The sequence below is a fragment of the Hydra vulgaris genome, chromosome 06, assembly GCF_038396675.1.
Source record: "Hydra vulgaris chromosome 06, alternate assembly HydraT2T_AEP".
In the NCBI taxonomy this organism is placed as follows: domain Eukaryota; kingdom Metazoa; phylum Cnidaria; class Hydrozoa; order Anthoathecata; family Hydridae; genus Hydra; species Hydra vulgaris.
The window spans coordinates 59,558,030-59,579,134 of NC_088925.1; the positions used below are offsets into that span (position 1 = coordinate 59,558,030).

The following is a 21,105-nucleotide window of genomic DNA, read 5'->3' on the forward strand; positions in this document are numbered from 1 at the left end:
AAATAATTTGATGTTAATGGTTTCTATTCAATATTGTGGTTATTGTTATTATTATTATTATTATTATTATTATTATTGTTATTATTGTTATTATTATTATTATTATTAAAACACTATTAAAAATGTATTTTCGCAAAAAATACATTAGTTTATCACTGATTTATAAAACTATTTGCATTATGATGTATAAATATTTACATTTCTCCACGTTGAAATAACAGTCTCAATCGCTTTTTTTTCATAAATATTTCCATATTCTGAAAACAATCTTTCCAAAAATACAGAGAATGCAGGTGGTGCTAGTAACTTAAGTGTTAGCAGTAGAAACTTCTCCGCGTGTTTCTAATAATTTAAAACAAGTGATCGAGCGAAATTGGAATTTTGCCGAAATTTCGATTTCGGTTCATTTCGGTTGCGGCATTTCTCAACCGAAACCGAAACCGAAATTTCGGCAAAACTTTTACCAAAATTCAAACCAAAATTTCGGCACAACCGAAATTTTTTAAAAGTTAGAAATAACGTGTTTAAACAATGCTCTTTTGATGTTTGTTTTGATAAGAGTTGATTTGTTGTTATAAATGAAATGATGTAAATTAATAACGGAAGTTAACATTTGGTAGATTTTCTCGGCAAAACAAAAGTTTTTCAAGATTTTCTGGTAAAAGTCTGTTTCGTTCGTTGGTTAGTATATCTCCAGCAGTTGAAAACAACCTTTCAACATCAGTTGATGTTGGTGAGGGAGTCAGAAACTTTTTGGCAATTTTGGCAAGGGCCAGCTTGACTCCCCCACTCGAATTTTTTTCATAAATCTTCCAGAAGTCCAGACAGTCGGAAGATATCTGAGAGTCCAAGTAATCATTCAACACTTCTTTGGTCAGTCTGGAGTTTGAACTTTGATTTGTTGTTGCTTGAGATTGGGCAATGATGTTTTTCATCAAGTTAGAAAATCCTGTAAGGCTGGTTCCTTTGGAAATTGGTTTGGGTTCATTGAGAGATGGTAGCAAAGAATCCAGTTGTGTCAAGATGGATTTTTTGGCAGCATGACAGGCATCCTGGGATCGAAAAAAATAATGTTTGAACCTTGGGTCAAGTAAGGTTGCAATGGAATAATGCTCAGTCTTTTCCATGTTCAAGAAACGATTTTCCATAGCAGTTTTCATTGCTTGCTGCATTGTGATTATGTCATCATCTCCAGTTGTAGTTTCAAGTGACTGGATTATAGTTGTCACAATGGGAATGCAAGAACTGATGCAAGATTCACTTCCCGAGAGCAGTTTTGTAGCTTCTTCAAAAATACCCAAAATTGTAACCACTTTTTCATAAATATACCTAGTTATCCGTGAAAATTCAATTCCAGAGGATGGCAACTTGAGCAGAGTGCCAGCAATAGCTGGTTTAAGATGCAAAATTCTTTCCAGCATATAAAAAGTCGAGTTCCATCTTGTTGCAACATCATTTTTCAACCCAAGTCGATCTTTGTTGCCCATCTGACTCTCTTGTTGTTTGTAGAGCTCTGTATAAAACACATTTGAGTGAGAGGCATGAGTGCAAAGTTTTCGGCATTTCTCAACAAGGGATTCCACTGTTTCCATAGAAAAAAGTTCTTTTTTGATAACTAGTTGAAGAGAATGGTTGAGGCATCCAACTGATTCATAGTCACATCCTGGTTCATTGAAGGCTGCCTTGACATTTGCAGCATTGTCCCTCAAGCAAACGCCAATTTTTGAAGTAATGTCCCAGTCCTCGGCTGTTTCTTGAATCTTCTGATAATTGTTTGCCGCTGTGTGACGATTGTCAAATTTGGAGCAGGATAAGCAGAACTTCATCCTTTCCCAGTCTTTTGAAATGAAATGAATTGTCTTCCTAAATATCCGTGGTGAAAATTTGACCAAGCATCCAGACCAATGGAGACCGTTTCGACTTCTTCTTCTTCCAAACGATCTTTTAGAGCAGTTTTAATCTTCTCATATGCAGGGTCCAGCATGCTTCGGTAGTATTTCTCACTAGCAATTTCAAAATTTGGAGCAATCATGGCATGGTGTCTCAAAAAACCAGCTTCATTAACAACAGACCATGGTTGCATGTCAAGAATAATCATTTCAAAAGATGGACTTGTGAAATTTCTGCCCTTTTTCTGAGTTTGATTCAATTTTTGAACTGGTTTCAACCCAGTTTGGAATTATAGACTGAAGCATCTCTGCTCTTTGCTTTTTAGACCTGATGTTAAAGATAGAAATTGTTCTCTTTCGGTTTTCTTTTGGCCCGAAAACTTCTTTTTGAGGAACTTCTGGTTCTGGAGTTCTTGTCGTTAAAGATGCTGGACTGGTGTTGGTGACAAGAGGATGGTGAGTCTTGAGATGAGACAAAAGACCGCTGCTGGTCTGTCCCTTTGGATCATCAGAGCCACGTGACGCACTTCCATTGCAAATTTTGAAATTGACGTACTTGGGATCACTAATAGAGATTGTAAAATGCTTCCAAACCCAACTTTTTTGGCGACTTTTTTCCATCTTGGTAAAAATTATGTTTGAAAACAAATCACAGTTTTGGTCAACAAATAATTTTCTTTGTTCACTTCAAGATTCCACAAATGTTGAAAAATTAATGAACTATTCAAGAATATAATGTAAAATGTTAACTTGTAATTAATTAAAAAAATAATTTTTGAAATGTCAACAAAATTTTATTAAAACAAATTAAATTTTTTATAAAAATGCTACAATGTTTTCAACAAAATTTGTTGCAGGAAAAAAAACGTTTACATTTTATATGAACGACGTTAATAGAATAAATTATAGAATTAGATTATAAGCGTTTATAATCATAAAATATGCATAACTTTATAAATTAAAAAAATAAATATATTAGATAGGTATATTATATATTTAATGTTTATATTAATATATAATATTTATATATAAAAAATTAATTAAAAATCTGTCAACAAAGTTAAGTTTGAAAAAAATTAATTATTATTTTAATAATGCTTTTGAATTACGGTTTTTGGCTTGATATTGAACCGAAATTTCGGTTTGAACCGAAACTTAAAAAACTACCGAAACCAAAATTTCGGTTTTGGTTAAAAGCAAAATTTCGGCCGAAACCGAAACCGAAATTTTCCGATCACTATTTAAAACTTCATTATTTTTTCTATAATCGAGTGATTAAAGAAACCATCAACTTCTTGAGCTGCTTGTTCAAGGAAGACTTTATCAGAACTCAATACATTTTGAACTTTCTTGTGCAGCTGAAGAAGGTTCAATATCGCCTTTTTTTTTCCTCTTCATGCAATTTCTAATAAAAATTTTTTGGGGTGAATATGCAGTAGCGTTGTGAACAATGACTTCTGACCAGACTTGTTACACCCCTTACTTATCTGCTATCCACATGGAATGCAAATTGCTGTGAAATCACAGCTATCATTAATTTTGAAAAGCTTCCAAACAAATCTCGCCATTTTGAAGGTTTATTACGGCAATATTTTGTCATAATAAAATTTATTTTAGGATTTGAATTACATTTTCCGGATAATTTTTAAATATTCGGGTATTCGATATTCGGTCCGATAATTAAAAAATGTTATCCAGTACACCGCTTGGAAAAATCTTAAAATCTTTTCAATTTAACTTTTCAATCGGTTTAACTTTTCAATGAATAATTTTTGTTTATTTAATAACAATAACATTTACTAATATTATTACCTAGTTTTTTGTTTATTCTCTTAAATTTTTATGTTAATCATCGCATTATATTCATTAGCATTATTTATGCCTAAATAAACGTTCAGTTATGTATTTCAATATTTTTTGTTTTTCTTTTATTCGATACACGTGATTTTTATTTTATACAGGGCCGTTCCGCGTTGTCTCGGAGTACTGAAGCAATATTAAAACCTGAAGCTCATATATCTATATGTGATCTATGTAAATATGATTGTGTACACTTTTAGATATTTAGCAAGTATTTAAGATGGTCTCTAATGCATTGGAGTCTGGGAATACATTGTTTCGTAAGTCGTAGCGGCCCTTCTCTCATATTGTTTTGCTCCAATATAATTTAAATGATATGATGTTTAAAAATTGAAAGCGAATATAAAATACTTTATTATTTTTATTAAATACGTATATATGGAAATAACTTATTTCAAATAAATAAATCATTTCCATATTTCGACTACATCGACTTTTAGTCGTTTTCAAAAATATATATTGTTCGATTTTGTCGACATTCGAATTGTTTACAAGTCGAAACAACACTTACACGAAACGAAGATCCGCTTAAATAACGAAATCATTTATGTTGCAAATATTGACTTTGCTTATGTCCCGATACATGTTTTATGACGTTTTAAGTTGTACATTAGGGTACATCATACTATAATTTTTATGGTGCCACTATATGTAAATATAAACTTCCGAAAAAAAAATTTTTTTTTTTACAGAGGCGGTATTGCAGTTTTCGAAAACGTAAAGTTGTTCATTTATGCATAAATGCAAGGAAGGTCAAAATTTTTAAATTATTGAAATATGAAACTATTTAGTTTTTTTTTATATATATATTACCATATGCTGTGAAACGTGAATAATTTTTTTTTCCAAAATAAAAATATTTTCGCGGGGAAAAGGGCTTTTTAAGATTGAAAAACAAAAGTTAAAATATAATAAATGATAAATTTTTTAAATAATTAGGACTTTCATTGGAATTTTTTCATTAGAAATTTTCAGACATTATTTTTTTGAATGACATCTTTATAGTTCACCTTAACAACATCGTTTAGCTTAACAACATTAAAAACAAAACAATGTTAAGTTATAGTATAGTCATAAAAATGTTTTTGTTTACAATTTTGTTAAAAAAATGTTACTAAAATTTGTTTTTGATTTTAGCTTGGGCAAAGTTTTTCTGTTATTCATTCGTGCTCTCACAAACCCGTTTCTTTTTTCAAAACCACAAACGGAAAGTGCTGCTTCTGTATCTTCTTTTACTGCCCTCAATTTTGAAAATGCAAAAAAAAAAAAAAAAATTTTTTTTTGCAATTTCAAGAAATATAGACACTCAAGTCAATGTTAAAGCGCCTATAATAGTATTAATAGAAAAGAAATAAAACCTTACAACAATACAACCCAAACTCAGCAGCTAGAGCAGGTCTAACTACATCTACGGTACATTTTGGACCTTGTCCAACCCAGGGTATAAGTCAGCCTGATGGTACTGTGTATAACAAAGAATTTAGTTTAAATATCTTAAATCTTAAAAAATCAAGAACAAAAATTTAAATTTGAGAGTTAAGCTTTCAAAGGTTAAGGTCATTATTCAGCAATGGTTATTTTTTTTAACATTTTTGTGTTTTCTTTGTTAGGCTAGGTAGTTCTGGGACAACCCTTGTACTTTATAAAAAGTTAATAATGTTTTTTATCAAAGAAATTTAAAATACTATTGGAGAAATAAATTTGCTGGTAAAGTACACTGAAAATAAAAAATCTAAAAATAATAATTGCTATGAAGAATATAATTCATGTTTTATTTGCTTAAAGTATAAAAATGAATATTTACATAAATTTTTATGTATTTTATGTTTTTACTTTTTTAATAAACAAATAGAAAAATTTATTTTTAAGATACAAAAAACAAACTTTTTTTTTAATTTACAATATATACCTAAAGTTTATTTAAAGTACATATTGAAATTTGTTACTTGAAATTATTTACCTGCCTTGTGTGGTGAATGAATCTACTTGCACCCCCTAAAAACCGTTACTACAATAATTCTAAAATAGCATATTGCAACAAAAGCTCTTTCAAAGCACACTACATTTTAAGTTTTAAGGCACATTTTAAGGCACACTTTATTTATTTAATTTAAAACACACATTTTATTTAAAATTTACACAATAAAACTTATTAAATGATCAAAATTATATTAAAAAATATATGTAAATGTTAAAGCATAGTATTACGTTACATCAAAAAAATTTAATTATATTAAACATATTTTTCTTCTAATATTCAAAAGAAAATGTTTATTGTAAAAATTCCAACAATAGTTTAAACTTTTAGGAAAAAATTTCAAAGCGACTTACGCAAATAAAATTGCCTCAAATATCAAACTCGTTTAATTTAGTTTAATTGCAAATAAAACTTCTTTTTCATTCTTATTTTCTCTCTACCATTTTACACAAGAATAAGCAATATATACATGAAACAGCTTAAGAAGACTGCTTAAAATAGAGCACATTAAATCTATTTTATTACTTTACATTTACAGAGTATAATTTTTTTTTCCTGGTAAGGATTGTGATTCAAATTTTAAAATTTCAAATTTTAAAGTTGAGATCCGGAGTAAGAGAATTAGACTAGAATAATAAAGAAAGACAACTTTAGCAGATGCTAAAGTTGTTTTTCTTTACCATGCTAGTCATTTTTTGTATATGTGGTACTCATAAGAAGTCAGTAGTTTTTCATCAATACAGAAAAATCAACAATACTGTGATAATTGTTAAAAGTAAATAACTAAATTTTTTTTGGGTTTAAATTCACAAGCTACTTCATTCCCCGAGCTGTCAATAAAGTGAGATCAGATTCAGGATTAGTTGCCTGTTCTAAGCAATCAAAAAGTGATGATACTTTGTCAATGATGATATTTAAGACTAGTGTATATATTTGTGTCATCAGAAAAAACACTTTAGATTTAAAAATGTCATAAAGACTATTAATACAGATAAGTAACAATTCAGGACCAAATGGACCAAATGGACTAAATTTTGTAGTATCAAAAAGCTATGGAAATCAAGATTGTCGAAATCTAAGGATGAGTTTAATAACAAAAAACATTTGATCATACATGCATAATGACGTTCTTAATAAGCTCATTGATAGGACTTGTAAAATTTCCCACAATTCCCTGGAAGTACCATAAAACAATTCCTCCTTTAGTAAAAATAATGAAAAAACGAGTTCGATTTTTGTATTTGTTGTTCTGCTTTAAAACGGTTGCATGTACAATAGGGTACATCATACTTTTAAAATTTTTGATTTTCAATTCGGCGGATAATTTTTATGGTGCCACTCTATGTAAATATTAACTTTCAAAAAAAGAAATTTTTTTTTTTTTACTTAGGCGGGATAGCAGTTTTCGAAAAGGTAAAATTGTTCATTTATACATAAATGCAAGGAGGGTCAAAATTTTTAAATTAATGAAATATGAAACTATTTAGATTTTTTATATATATATTACCCTATGTTGTGAAACGTGAATAACTTTTTTTCTAAAAAAAATAAATTTTCCTGGGGAAAAAGGCCTTATAAGAATGTAAAAAAAAAGTTAAAATATTCTTATTGATAATATGATAAATTTTTTAAATAATACTTTCATTGGAATTTTTTCATTAGAAATTTTCAGACTTTATTTGTTTGAATGACATCTTTATAGTTCACCTTAACAACATCGTTTAGCTTAACAACATTAAAAACAAAACAATGTTAAGTTATAATATAGTAATAAAAATATTTTTGCTTACAATTTTATTCAAAAAAGGTTACTAAATTTTTTTTTTTGATTTTAGCTCGGGCAAAGTTTTTCTGTTATTCATTTGTGCTCTCACAAACCCGTCTCTTTTTTCAAAACCACAAACGGAAAGTGCTGCTTCTGTAACTTCTTTTACTGCACTTTCACTTTTGAAGATCCGCTTCAAAACAAGATTTGGAAAAAAAAACTATATGTCAATTAATCATACTGCAGAAGTTTCAATAAGATATGATATTTCACCAGCAGCAACATCAGCTATTATTACATCCTTTCTTCTAGACCTCATTGAAGCGAAGTATTTGACGCCTGATATGTTTTATTTAGCTGTTGATCCTATGAAAGTAAGAAGAGCAAGGGAAGCAATAATGGAGAGAGTAATAATGTCTGAAGAAAAGTTAACTGACGAAGAACCTGTTATAGGTTTGTTTATTGATGGAAGGAAGGACTCAACTTTAGTTTTTGAACAGAATCCTCTAACAAATAAATTTCACATGAGGACTATAAAAGAAGAACATATAACTGTGACCTGTGAGCCTGATGGAAGATACCTTACTCATTACACACCACCTAAAGCTATACCACCAAGCAAACCAGTCAAAGAAGCCGCATTTGCTCTTTACAATTGGATGGTTCCAAGGGCAATCCATGAGTCCTTAGAGTTCGTAAGTGGAGATTCTACAAACTCCATGACAGGTTCAGGAAAAGATGGAGGTTTGCTGTCAAATCTGGAACAATTAGTTGGAAGAAAATTATTCTGGTCTATTTGTATGCTCCATTGTAATGAATTACCATTGAGGCACATAATTGTTGAACTGGATGGCCCAACTAATTCAGAGGATGGTTTTAATGGCCCTATTGGAAAAGCTTTATCTAAAGTCAATAGCATAAAAAGACGTTTGAACCTATAGAACAGCTGGAACCTTTAATTGAAATTTCTAAAAAAGTTCTCAAAACAATGTCAACAGATGCAACTCTTGTTATAAGTTGGTACAATGTTTGTCCACTGGCAAGATGGACATAAATCTTTCTAAAGCAAAGTGTGAAAATATTTGGCTCAGCAGATGGTTTACCACAGCAGAAGCTTTCATTTTCTTCTATATGAGTGATCCCACTTTTACTGGTGACGTTTTTCGAAAGTTTCATTTAATTGTTAAATGAATAGCTCAAGTATATTTCCACATGTGGTATGAAATCAAAGTAAAACACAGTATTGTAGATGGCCCAGATCACTTAGTAACACTGTTGCACTGCTAAAAAAACAAGATAATAAAGTTCAAAATATTGCCACACAATACATTCAAAATGGAGTCTATTTTGCTCACTCGAAATCCCTTATTAAAACGCTTTTGTCAAGCTCAGATGAAGAATCGAGGAAGTTTGCCATTAAAACAATTAAGATATAAGAAAAACCTTGCAGTTCGGAGACACAGCTGTAAGATCACGAAAAAAGGCTCTTCTCAATACAGAAGCTTTGTCTATCAAAGAGCTAATAGATCGGGAGAAGGAAAAAATCTCTACATACAATCTTGACAAATATCTGGTCACTCGTTTTGAAGCTCCGTACTTTCCTCTTCACACGCAATCTTGTGAAAGGGAAGTAAAAGAAGATACAGAAGCAGCACTTTCCGTTTGTGGTTTTGAAAAAAGAAACGGGTTTGTGAGAGCACGAATGAATAACAGAAAAACTTTGCCCAAGCTAAAATCAAAAACAAATTTTAGTAACATTTTTTTAACAAAATTGTAAACAAAAACATTTTTATGACTATACTATAACTTAACATTGTTTTGTTTTTAATGTTGTTAAGCTAAACGATGTTGTTAAGGTGAACTATAAAGATGTCATTCAAAAAAATAATGTCTGAAAATTTCTAATGAAAAAATTCCAATGAAAGTCCTAATTATTTAAAAAATTTATCATTTATTATATTTTAACTTTTGTTTTTCAATCTTAAAAAGCCCTTTTCCCCGCGAAAATATTTTTATTTTGGAAAAAAAAATTATTCACGTTTCACAGCATATGGTAATATATATATAAAAAAAAACTAAATAGTTTCATATTTCAATAATTTAAAAATTTTGACCTTCCTTGCATTTATGCATAAATGAACAACTTTACGTTTTCGAAAACTGCAATACCGCCTCTGTAAAAAAAAAAATTTTTTTTTCGGAAGTTTATATTTACATATAGTGGCACCATAAAAATTATAGTATGATGTACCCTAATGTACAACTTAAAACGTCATAAAACATGTATCGGGACATAAGCAAAGTCAATATTTGCAACATAAATGATTTCGTTATTTAAGCGGATCTTCGTTTCGTGTAAGTGTTGTTTCGACTTGTAAACAATTCGAATGTCGACAAAATCGAACAATATATATTTTTGAAAACGACTAAAAGTCGATGTAGTCGAAATATGGAAATGATTTATTTATTTGAAATAAGTTATTTCCATATATACGTATTTAATAAAAATAATAAAGTATTTTATATTCGCTTTCAATTTTTAAACATCATATCATTTAAATTATATTGGAGCAAAACAATATGAGAGAAGGGCCGCTACGACTTACGAAACAATGTATTCCCAGACTCCAATGCATTAGAGACCATCTTAAATACTTGCTAAATATCTAAAAGTGTACACAATCATATTTACATAGATCACATATAGATATATGAGCTTCAGGTTTTAATATTGCTTCAGTACTCCGAGACAACGCGGAACGGCCCTGTATAAAATAAAAATCACGTGTATCGAATAAAAGAAAAACAAAAAATATTGAAATACATAACTGAACGTTTATTTAGGCATAAATAATGCTAATGAATATAATGCGATGATTAACATAAAAATTTAAGAGAATAAACAAAAAACTAGGTAATAATATTAGTAAATGTTATTGTTATTAAATAAACAAAAATTATTCATTGAAAAGTTAAACCGATTGAAAAGTTAAATTGAAAAGATTTTAAGATTTTTCCAAGCGGTGTACTGGATAACATTTTTTAATTATCGGACCGAATATCGAATACCCGAATATTTAAAAATTATCCGGAAAATGTAATTCAAATCCTAAAATAAATTTTATTATGACAAAATATTGCCGTAATAAACCTTCAAAATGGCGAGATTTGTTTGGAAGCTTTTCAAAATTAATGATAGCTGTGATTTCACAGCAATTTGCATTCCATGTGGATAGCAGATAAGTAAGGGGTGTAACAAGTCTGGTCAGAAGTCATTGTTCACAACGCTACTGCATATTCACCCCAAAAAATTTTTATTAGAAATTGCATGAAGAGGAAAAAAAAAGGCGATATTGAACCTTCTTCAGCTGCACAAGAAAGTTCAAAATGTATTGAGTTCTGATAAAGTCTTCCTTGAACAAGCAGCTCAAGAAGTTGATGGTTTCTTTAATCACTCGATTATAGAAAAAATAATGAAGTTTTAAATAGTGATCGGAAAATTTCGGTTTCGGTTTCGGCCGAAATTTTGCTTTTAACCAAAACCGAAATTTTGGTTTCGGTAGTTTTTTAAGTTTCGGTTCAAACCGAAATTTCGGTTCAATATCAAGCCAAAAACCGTAATTCAAAAGCATTATTAAAATAATAATTAATTTTTTTCAAACTTAACTTTGTTGACAGATTTTTAATTAATTTTTTATATATAAATATTATATATTAATATAAACATTAAATATATAATATACCTATCTAATATATTTATTTTTTTAATTTATAAAGTTATGCATATTTTATGATTATAAACGCTTATAATCTAATTCTATAATTTATTCTATTAACGTCGTTCATATAAAATGTAAACGTTTTTTTTCCTGCAACAAATTTTGTTGAAAACATTGTAGCATTTTTATAAAAAATTTAATTTGTTTTAATAAAATTTTGTTGACATTTCAAAAATTATTTTTTTAATTAATTACAAGTTAACATTTTACATTATATTCTTGAATAGTTCATTAATTTTTCAACATTTGTGGAATCTTGAAGTGAACAAAGAAAATTATTTGTTGACCAAAACTGTGATTTGTTTTCAAACATAATTTTTACCAAGATGGAAAAAAGTCGCCAAAAAAGTTGGGTTTGGAAGCATTTTACAATCTCTATTAGTGATCCCAAGTACGTCAATTTCAAAATTTGCAATGGAAGTGCGTCACGTGGCTCTGATGATCCAAAGGGACAGACCAGCAGCGGTCTTTTGTCTCATCTCAAGACTCACCATCCTCTTGTCACCAACACCAGTCCAGCATCTTTAACGACAAGAACTCCAGAACCAGAAGTTCCTCAAAAAGAAGTTTTCGGGCCAAAAGAAAACCGAAAGAGAACAATTTCTATCTTTAACATCAGGTCTAAAAAGCAAAGAGCAGAGATGCTTCAGTCTATAATTCCAAACTGGGTTGAAACCAGTTCAAAAATTGAATCAAACTCAGAAAAAGGGCAGAAATTTCACAAGTCCATCTTTTGAAATGATTATTCTTGACATGCAACCATGGTCTGTTGTTAATGAAGCTGGTTTTTTGAGACACCATGCCATGATTGCTCCAAATTTTGAAATTGCTAGTGAGAAATACTACCGAAGCATGCTGGACCCTGCATATGAGAAGATTAAAACTGCTCTAAAAGATCGTTTGGAAGAAGAAGAAGTCGAAACGGTCTCCATTGGTCTGGATGCTTGGTCAAATTTTCACCACGGATATTTAGGAAGACAATTCATTTCATTTCAAAAGACTGGGAAAGGATGAAGTTCTGCTTATCCTGCTCCAAATTTGACAATCGTCACACAGCGGCAAACAATTATCAGAAGATTCAAGAAACAGCCGAGGACTGGGACATTACTTCAAAAATTGGCGTTTGCTTGAGGGACAATGCTGCAAATGTCAAGGCAGCCTTCAATGAACCAGGATGTGACTATGAATCAGTTGGATGCCTCAACCATTCTCTTCAACTAGTTATCAAAAAAGAACTTTTTTCTATGGAAACAGTGGAATCCCTTGTTGAGAAATGCCGAAAACTTTGCACTCATGCCTCTCACTCAAATGTGTTTTATACAGAGCTCTACAAACAACAAGAGAGTCAGATGGGCAACAAAGATCGACTTGGGTTGAAAAATGATGTTGCAACAAGATGGAACTCGACTTTTTATATGCTGGAAAGAATTTTGCATCTTAAACCAGCTATTGCTGGCACTCTGCTCAAGTTGCCATCCTCTGGAATTGAATTTTCACGGATAACTAGGTATATTTATGAAAAAGTGGTTACAATTTTGGGTATTTTTGAAGAAGCTACAAAACTGCTCTCGGGAAGTGAATCTTGCATCAGTTCTTGCATTCCCATTGTGACAACTATAATCCAGTCACTTGAAACTACAACTGGAGATGATGACATAATCACAATGCAGCAAGCAATGAAAACTGCTATGGAAAATCGTTTCTTGAACATGGAAAAGACTGAGCATTATTCCATTGCAACCTTACTTGACCCAAGGTTCAAACATTATTTTTTTCGATCCCAGGATGCCTGTCATGCTGCCAAAAAATCCATCTTGACACAACTGGATTCTTTGCTACCATCTCTCAATGAACCCAAACCAATTTCCAAAGGAACCAGCCTTACAGGATTTTCTAACTTGATGAAAAACATCATTGCCCAATCTCAAGCAACAACAAATCAAAGTTCAAACTCCAGACTGACCAAAGAAGTGTTGAATGATTACTTGGACTCTCAGATATCTTCCGACTGTCTGGACTTCTGGAAGATTTATGAAAAAAATTCGAGTGGGGGAGTCAAGCTGGCCCTTGCCAAAATTGCCAAAAAGTTTCTGACTCCCTCACCAACATCAACTGATGTTGAAAGGTTGTTTTCAACTGCTGGAGATATACTAACCAACGAACGAAACAGACTTTTACCAGAAAATCTTGAAAAACTTTTGTTTTGCCGAGAAAATCTACCAAATGTTAACTTCCGTTATTAATTTACATCATTTCATTTATAACAACAAATCAACTCTTATCAAAACAAACATCAAAAGAGCATTGTTTAAACACGTTATTTCTAACTTTTAAAAAATTTCGGTTGTGCCGAAATTTTGGTTTGAATTTTGGTAAAAGTTTTGCCGAAATTTCGGTTTCGGTTTCGGTTGAGAAATGCCGCAACCGAAATGAACCGAAATCGAAATTTCGGCAAAATTCCAATTTCGCTCGATCACTTGTTTTAAATTATTAGAAACACGCGGAGAAGTTTCTACTGCTAACACTTAAGTTACTAGCACCACCTGCATTCTCTGTATTTTTGGAAAGATTGTTTTCAGAATATGGAAATATTTATGAAAAAAAAGCGATTGAGACTGTTATTTCAACGTGGAGAAATGTAAATATTTATACATCATAATGCAAATAGTTTTATAAATCAGTGATAAACTAATGTATTTTTTGCGAAAATACATTTTTAATAGTGTTTTAATAATAATAATAATAATAACAATAATAACAATAATAATAATAATAATAATAATAATAATAACAATAACCACAATATTGAATAGAAACCATTAACATCAAATTATTTAAAAGTATAACATTTCTAGAGTTTTTAAATCTTTAAATTTTAAAATGACATTAACATGAAACATCAGGTATATCAAAAATTGGATAAAGTATCCGGGCAGATAGCATATCTGAACTTATCCGACCCAGATATTCAGCTGGATAGCATATACAGGACACCACTAATTTGTACTCGACTAAATCGACTTTTAGTCTTAGTACGAATTCCATAGTCGATTAAATTGACTATTAAATTTTTTACAGTTTATTCATTTCGACTTTTGACTAGTCGGCTTTTAAGTTGATTTAGTCGAAGTCAAGAACAACACTTTTTTTGTGTCATTTGATAAATAAGGGATGATTATTAAACATGAAGAAGCTAGTTACCAGACTACAGAGCACTATGATTATAAAAAATCAAAAAAACAATAATTCTAGATTTATAAATACAATAAAAGAGAAGTGCTAAATGTGGAAGACTATTATAAATTGATCTATATTCATTATTTTAATTTTGGACCACTTGTCACATCCGCTCTAACTCAACATTTTGAGCAAACAAATATTATTACGAGGCTTCAATCATTTAACTTTTATTTTATTTAAATATAGTACTCTTTTAAACGAAGGTGTAACTTCAATTAATAATATATAATATATTCTGCTTAGCTTTCGAAATGGCAAAAATATTAACTATATATTAACTTATATGTTTTTGTGAACAGATAATGCAAATGATATAAAACTAATTCAGAAGACATTACAAAAATAGTAGTAACAATAATAGCAACAACAAAACAAAAATAGGAACTAAACCAGCAAAAATAACAAACTTTAAAAAGATAAACTATAAGAAAAAGACTTTAAAACTTTAAGATTTTAAAACTATGAGAAATAAACAGAGTAATCAAAAAAAAGTAAATTGACAAATAGAATATTAATACTTTTATTAAAAAATCATTGATCATAAATCAAAAATCACAAAAGTACTGATAATCAGTATTATAATTAGAGATTATATGTTAATAATAATAAAAATAATTAATTATTATAACATAATATATTATATTAATTAATTAGATCCAGTATAGAAAAACCATGAATAAAAATTACGATGATATCAACTGATTTAGCGCACAGTATTACTAAACCTTGCGTTATTAAATCTAGCCTTAAAATAATGATAAGAAGAAAGTTTAGCAAAGGACTTAATAATCAGCCAATTAAAACAACGTGTTAAAATTTTACAGATAAAACAGCAAGATTAACCTAAAACCACTTTATAGTGAAATAACCAAGTTAGGTTCTTCAACAACCACAACTGCAAGAATCCCCACAAAAAAGTATCATTATCTATATCAAGCATTTTTAACATAATATCAAATATCAAGCAATTTTAACAAAAGTGACACCCAGGAATATCAAGCAATTTTAACAAAAGTGACACCCAACTTACAAATAAACTACTGGAATCGTAAGATTAAAGAGTATCACAGTGATGCGGATACCACAAAAAGCAACTTTTTTACCCAATATACAAAGCTTTTTTCAAATGGTTAATTTATTTTGGCAAGGGTTTGAAATAACTGAACATATTGAAATATTAAAAATATTTCAATACCCGAGGTTAATTTGTTTCAGCCGTAGTGCAGTGGTGAGAGTTCTAGCTTCAGAACTGGAGGTCTATGGTTCAAAGCCGGCTCACGCAATATATGCATATTTGTTAGGGAAGGAGGAATGAACTTCCTAGGTAAATGCTATGATAAGACCTTCTTTGAAAATCTCTTAAAACCTGCTTTTTAAATAAAATAACCTTAAAAATGAAAGAACCATCTTTAGGCTCTGAATGCAGAGAACAACAAGAGTTGACAAACGGCATGCGTCTTAATAAAAACTTTTAGTTTTTTTTTTCAATATATTCAACTATTTAAACTGTATATATCTAATATCTTAATAATTTAAACTAAATCTAATATGAAATTTAGATATGTTTGAGTTTCAATTTTGTTTTCTTTCTTATTTTTTAAGTGTTTTCAATTTTAATTAATTTAATACCGAGATCTTTTTATTCAATAAAATCTTTTGTTTTATTTTGAAAATAAAAAAAGATTCTTAAGAAAATATTTTTACAGGAGAGCGTTAAAAATTATGTCGAGATGCTGTTTTTACAAAATTTCATTGAAGATGCAAGCTTTGTGTTGGAGTTTCCTGTTTTTACGTACAGAAAATGCAAAAGTACCAGATGCATTATTTTATTGGGACACTGAACCTTTTATATTTTTCAATGAAAAAAAACAATGGCTTGATGGTGTTTTGCCATCAGCATACATGAACTTAGGAAACTTATGTTCGCCCTCCTCCGAAAAACTTGAAAATTTTACTCTAATAAAAGGAAACTTTTCTGAAGACAATTTTTATAAAATGATAGAAGACACCAGTTTTAGCAGTAACTTACAAAATGGTGGCAATAGAATATGGTTTCCATTATTTATAAACCCTAATGAAACAAAATTGGCAGCTAAAAACTAAAAATCTGATATATTTATATAATTTCCTTACGTTGGGGTTATAGTCAATAAATACAAAATAACTGTTCTAAACAAATTTTTTAAAGCTATTAAACTAAGCTACCCAATTGCAACTATTGCAGGTGGACTTATTTTGCTTTTTTCAACACTTTTATGGTTAGCTGTATGTTTTTTTTTTTTTGTTTTTTTTTTTTTTTTAGTATTGTATTTGCCGATTGAAAATAATTTACACTCGTAATTTATAAAAACAAATATTTACATGACTGGGGCTTGAAGAAGACAAAATTCATCTTATCATTAAGCCCCCCCTTCCAAAAAATGCATATTCATCAAATAAAATGTTTTAACAAAATGCAAAAAATAAAATATATAACGTTTAAAATATTTAGTAATTCAAAGAGTATTTATATTTAAGAACTGATTAGTAAAATAAGATGATATATAAGTATTAATATTACAAAAAGAATTTACAATAACTTTTTTTAATAAAAATTGAAATTATAAAATTTTACAATATTTTTAGTAATTAGTATTTCAAATAATAAAACTTAAAAAAATCGTTTGTAAATTCAAAACTTATAAGATAAGAAATACATTTACAATAGCAGACTATTGTTTAGAATATTAAATATAATATTAAAGAGTAATTAGTAGGTTAATTTTTGTTTTTGTTTGCTAGTTTAAAAAGCTTTTTAGAAGAACTTTAGTTCATTTTCATGTATCATCAGTAATTGCTTAAGTTTTGTTTTAAACTGGTTTAAAGAATAATTAGATTTCAGCTCATTATTTAATATTGTATTCCACAGCTTAGGACCTCGGTTAGCAATTGAGAATTTGGTTGCTAAATAATGTGTTTTGGATTGAATGTAATTGTTTTTTGAAAATCTGGTAGGGTATATGTGGTTTATTTTTTCAAAAAGTGAATTAAATAACATTGGTGATATTTTTTTATCAAGTTTAAACATGAAGATAAGAATATGGTAAAGGTTTAGTTTATATACATTTAGAATATTAAGCTTATTAAATAATGTTTGAGTGTGAGAGAAACGGTCTACGTTTGTAATTATCCTTATAGCCTGTTTTTGTTTACTAAACAGTTTTTTTACTTTTGTTGCGTTTGTGCTGCACCAAGCAACGTTTGCATAATTTAAGTAGCAATGAATTAAAGAAAAATATAAGTTTTTTAAACAAGATAGATTTAAAAACTGCTTGGCTTTATACAAAACACCTATATTTTTTGATATTTGTTGCTTTTAATATTTTTTTATAAATATTAATATAATTATAAATAAAAAAACTTTGATTATTTTATTTAAAAAATATGACAATACACTTTAATTTAATTGGAACATTATATTTTGGAATGTTTGATTTGAACTTTTTTTATGTAGATAATAATATATCTCACTTTTATATCTCGCTAAGTTATCCTACTCAGAATTCATTACTGTTGAAAACATCACACATTTATCTTGCCCAGGCTCCATTATTTTTAAAAATCGAAATCTTTCTTTTTATGTGAAATATTTTTTTCATATTGTTAAGCTAGTTAAGATAATAATCAAATTTGTTTAAAATATTTATTCTTTATTTTTGCAAATGTTAATCTTCTTGCTATATATAATCATTTTTTTGACATACATACACGGTATCTCGTCACACCTAGCATGATGTTTAAATGGCAACACACTCAGCATGATATGTTGCCATTTAAACATCATGCTTGGATGTTTAAATGGCAACACATCATGCTGAGTGTTCACAACAACAGCAACAGCAACAAAAAAAATTATAAACAAACAAAATTAAAACGAATTATTTTTGCTTTATATGTGATGCCAAATAAGCAAGTGTGTAACAGCTGTTATTATGCAACGAAAAGCTTTTCAACACAAGTAACCTTTATTTGTGGTGATTACACATAAAATTGGATCCTTATATATATCTTTTATATTACGCTTGACTATTTTTCTCAGCCTTAAACAAGAACCTTTGAAAACCAATTGCGGTTCATTTTGCGATGGATAAATTTCAATATCAATTTCGTCACGCATCTTTTCATAATTTCTAGTGTATTTTTCTATATGCAATAACAGGTTAAAAATACGCAATTAAAAATTTTATTAAACAGATAAGACATACTCTGGAAAAATTTTTAAGTCAAATGGAAGATCATTGATTTTACAAAAAATAGCTTTGTCACATGGACAGTATTATATTTGTACTTTATCCAGTTAAAATTAATAATCGGATATTTTTAAAGAAAAAAAATTTGAATACTACATTAAACTTTAAAATGAAAAGTGTTTAATAATACAATAAAGAAGATTAAAAATACTTTTCAAGAAAAAAAAACTAAACCCAAACTGAAACAGTTTTATCTTGCTCTAAATCTGAAAATGCTAATGATATCCAAGAAAATAGTTATGAAATTCTTGTATTTGTTCAGACGCATGATGAAACTAATTTAACTTGTGTTGTTAAGTCATTGTTTTGAAAGCAGCTGAGACTATACGACATACATATATATATATATATATATATATATATATATATATATATATATATATATATATATATATATATATATATATATATATATATATATATATATATATATATATATATATATATATATATATATATGTATATAGTATAGACTACATACATATATATATATATATATATATATATATATATATTATATATATATATATATATATATATATATATATATATATATATATATATATATATATATATATATATATATATATATATATATATAAAGCCTAGACTATACGACATATATAAAACGATATATATAAAAAGCCAAGACTATACGACATATTATTACGTCGCATTAGCTTTTACATCGTTAATTTTCTTAGAAAATCAGCTTTTTAAAACTACATTATTTCAAAATGGGGCAAGTTGAGGCTTCTAACTTTTTTAGTTTCTAACTGAATGATACAAACTCTCTTTAAAAAAAGAATTGGCTTCGTGAAGGAAATCTAAGGTAAAAAGTCCTAGCACTATAAAAATCAGTTTAAACTCATAAAAATTGCATTTTTTAAATGCATTTTTTATAAGATCTATCAATACATATATACATTTTTTTATAAATTAAGATAAATTTATCTATTATCTTTGTGTACAATGAAAATTAAAATGAAAGGTTTTGTATTCAGAAAGAAAATTAAGATTTAATAACGATAAAATTTTAACAATAAAAAAGAGCTGTTTTCGGTCATTTTCAAACAATAATTAACAATTAAATCTTTTATTTCAGTACTTATTTTTTTATACCGTTAGAAATATAAGAAACTGTAGAAAATAGTTAGCTAATAACATTGTTTAAATTTCGCTACTCAAAAAACCATATTTTGGCCAAATTTCAAGTCTTTCTAAATCACTGTGTGCTGGTATGATTATGCTTTTAATGGGTCATTTTATAGTAAAAAGACACCGTACAAAGTATTTTTTTATCGAACAGATTTTTAAATTGAAAAAAAACTTTGGAGAATTTTTCTTCTTTTATAACTAATGGATGACCTGTAAAATTATTCTTGAGAAGAAAAGTTCTCCGAAGCTTTTTTTCAATTTAAAAATAAATTTCATTAAAAATACTTTGTACGAAGTCTTTTTACTCAAAAATAATGCATTAAAAGCATTATCATACCGGTGTCATGAAATAAATTAACTCCCATAATAAATTAACTCCCGTTGCGTAAAAAATTACCCGGGGAGTTTTCGAAATGTATTTCGAAATTGATTAACTCCCCTTGAAATAAATTAACCCCTGTCAGCGAAACAAATTAACTCCCCATAATATTTTAACTCCCTTGGAACAACTTATACGAATTACAAAAAAAGTATTTTAACTTGATGTTTTCCAAAGGTGTTGTTTTTAAATCTGTTAATTAGTTATTGATATTGATATAAACTATATTTCTACTATCATTATATCATATATTAATATATTATATATATATATATATATATATATATATATATATATATATATATATATATATATATATATATATATATATATATATATATATATATATATATAGGGAAGGGGGTCATAACAGCCCCCGTAAGGTTTAGATTAATGAAATATGAAAATAAAAACGACCTGTGTTTTTTTATCAGTGTATTTCAACAACCAACAACAACAAAAATAAGCTTTTAATTTTAGCAATTTAGAAAAAAATACAACAGTTTTTTAAAATGTTATTAAACAAAAATCACAAAAATCGCTGGGGTATACTTTTCGTGGTACAATTTCTGCAGGTGTATCATTTTTTGTTTCTACAGTCTTGTTAACTGTTTGAGCGCTTTTTCTTTTTTTAGTTTTTATAACCATCTTTTTTGACAGTTCCGCTTTATATGGTGAACTGGTGAGTATAGCTGTTTTGCCCTTTTGGCATCGTTTGCGAGTTTGCTGAGTTTTCTCATTCGAAATACTTAGAATTTCTGCAGGTGA

General features: G+C 28.5%; 2 protein-coding genes across 2 annotated transcripts; one reads left to right on the forward strand and one right to left on the reverse strand.

The window, feature by feature from the left end:
• Positions 1–593: 593 nt before the first annotated feature.
• On the reverse strand, positions 594–1,826 carry LOC136081556 (zinc finger BED domain-containing protein 4-like). The gene has a single exon (XM_065798882.1). It carries the CDS (start codon positions 1,824–1,826, stop codon positions 594–596), a length of 1,233 nt encoding a protein of 410 aa, XP_065654954.1.
• A 10,455-nt stretch (positions 1,827–12,281) lies between these two features.
• Positions 12,282–13,514, forward strand: LOC136081557 (zinc finger BED domain-containing protein 4-like). The gene has a single exon (XM_065798883.1). It carries the CDS (start codon positions 12,282–12,284, stop codon positions 13,512–13,514), a length of 1,233 nt encoding a protein of 410 aa, XP_065654955.1.
• The last annotated feature ends 7,591 nt before the right edge of the window (positions 13,515–21,105 follow it).

Excerpts from the sequence above, each read along its gene's own strand:
- LOC136081556 (XM_065798882.1), bottom strand. The coding sequence starts at position 1,826 with ATGAAGTTCTGCTTATCCTGCTCCAAATTTGACAATCGTCACACAGCG.
- LOC136081557 (XM_065798883.1), top strand. The coding sequence starts at position 12,282 with ATGAAGTTCTGCTTATCCTGCTCCAAATTTGACAATCGTCACACAGCG.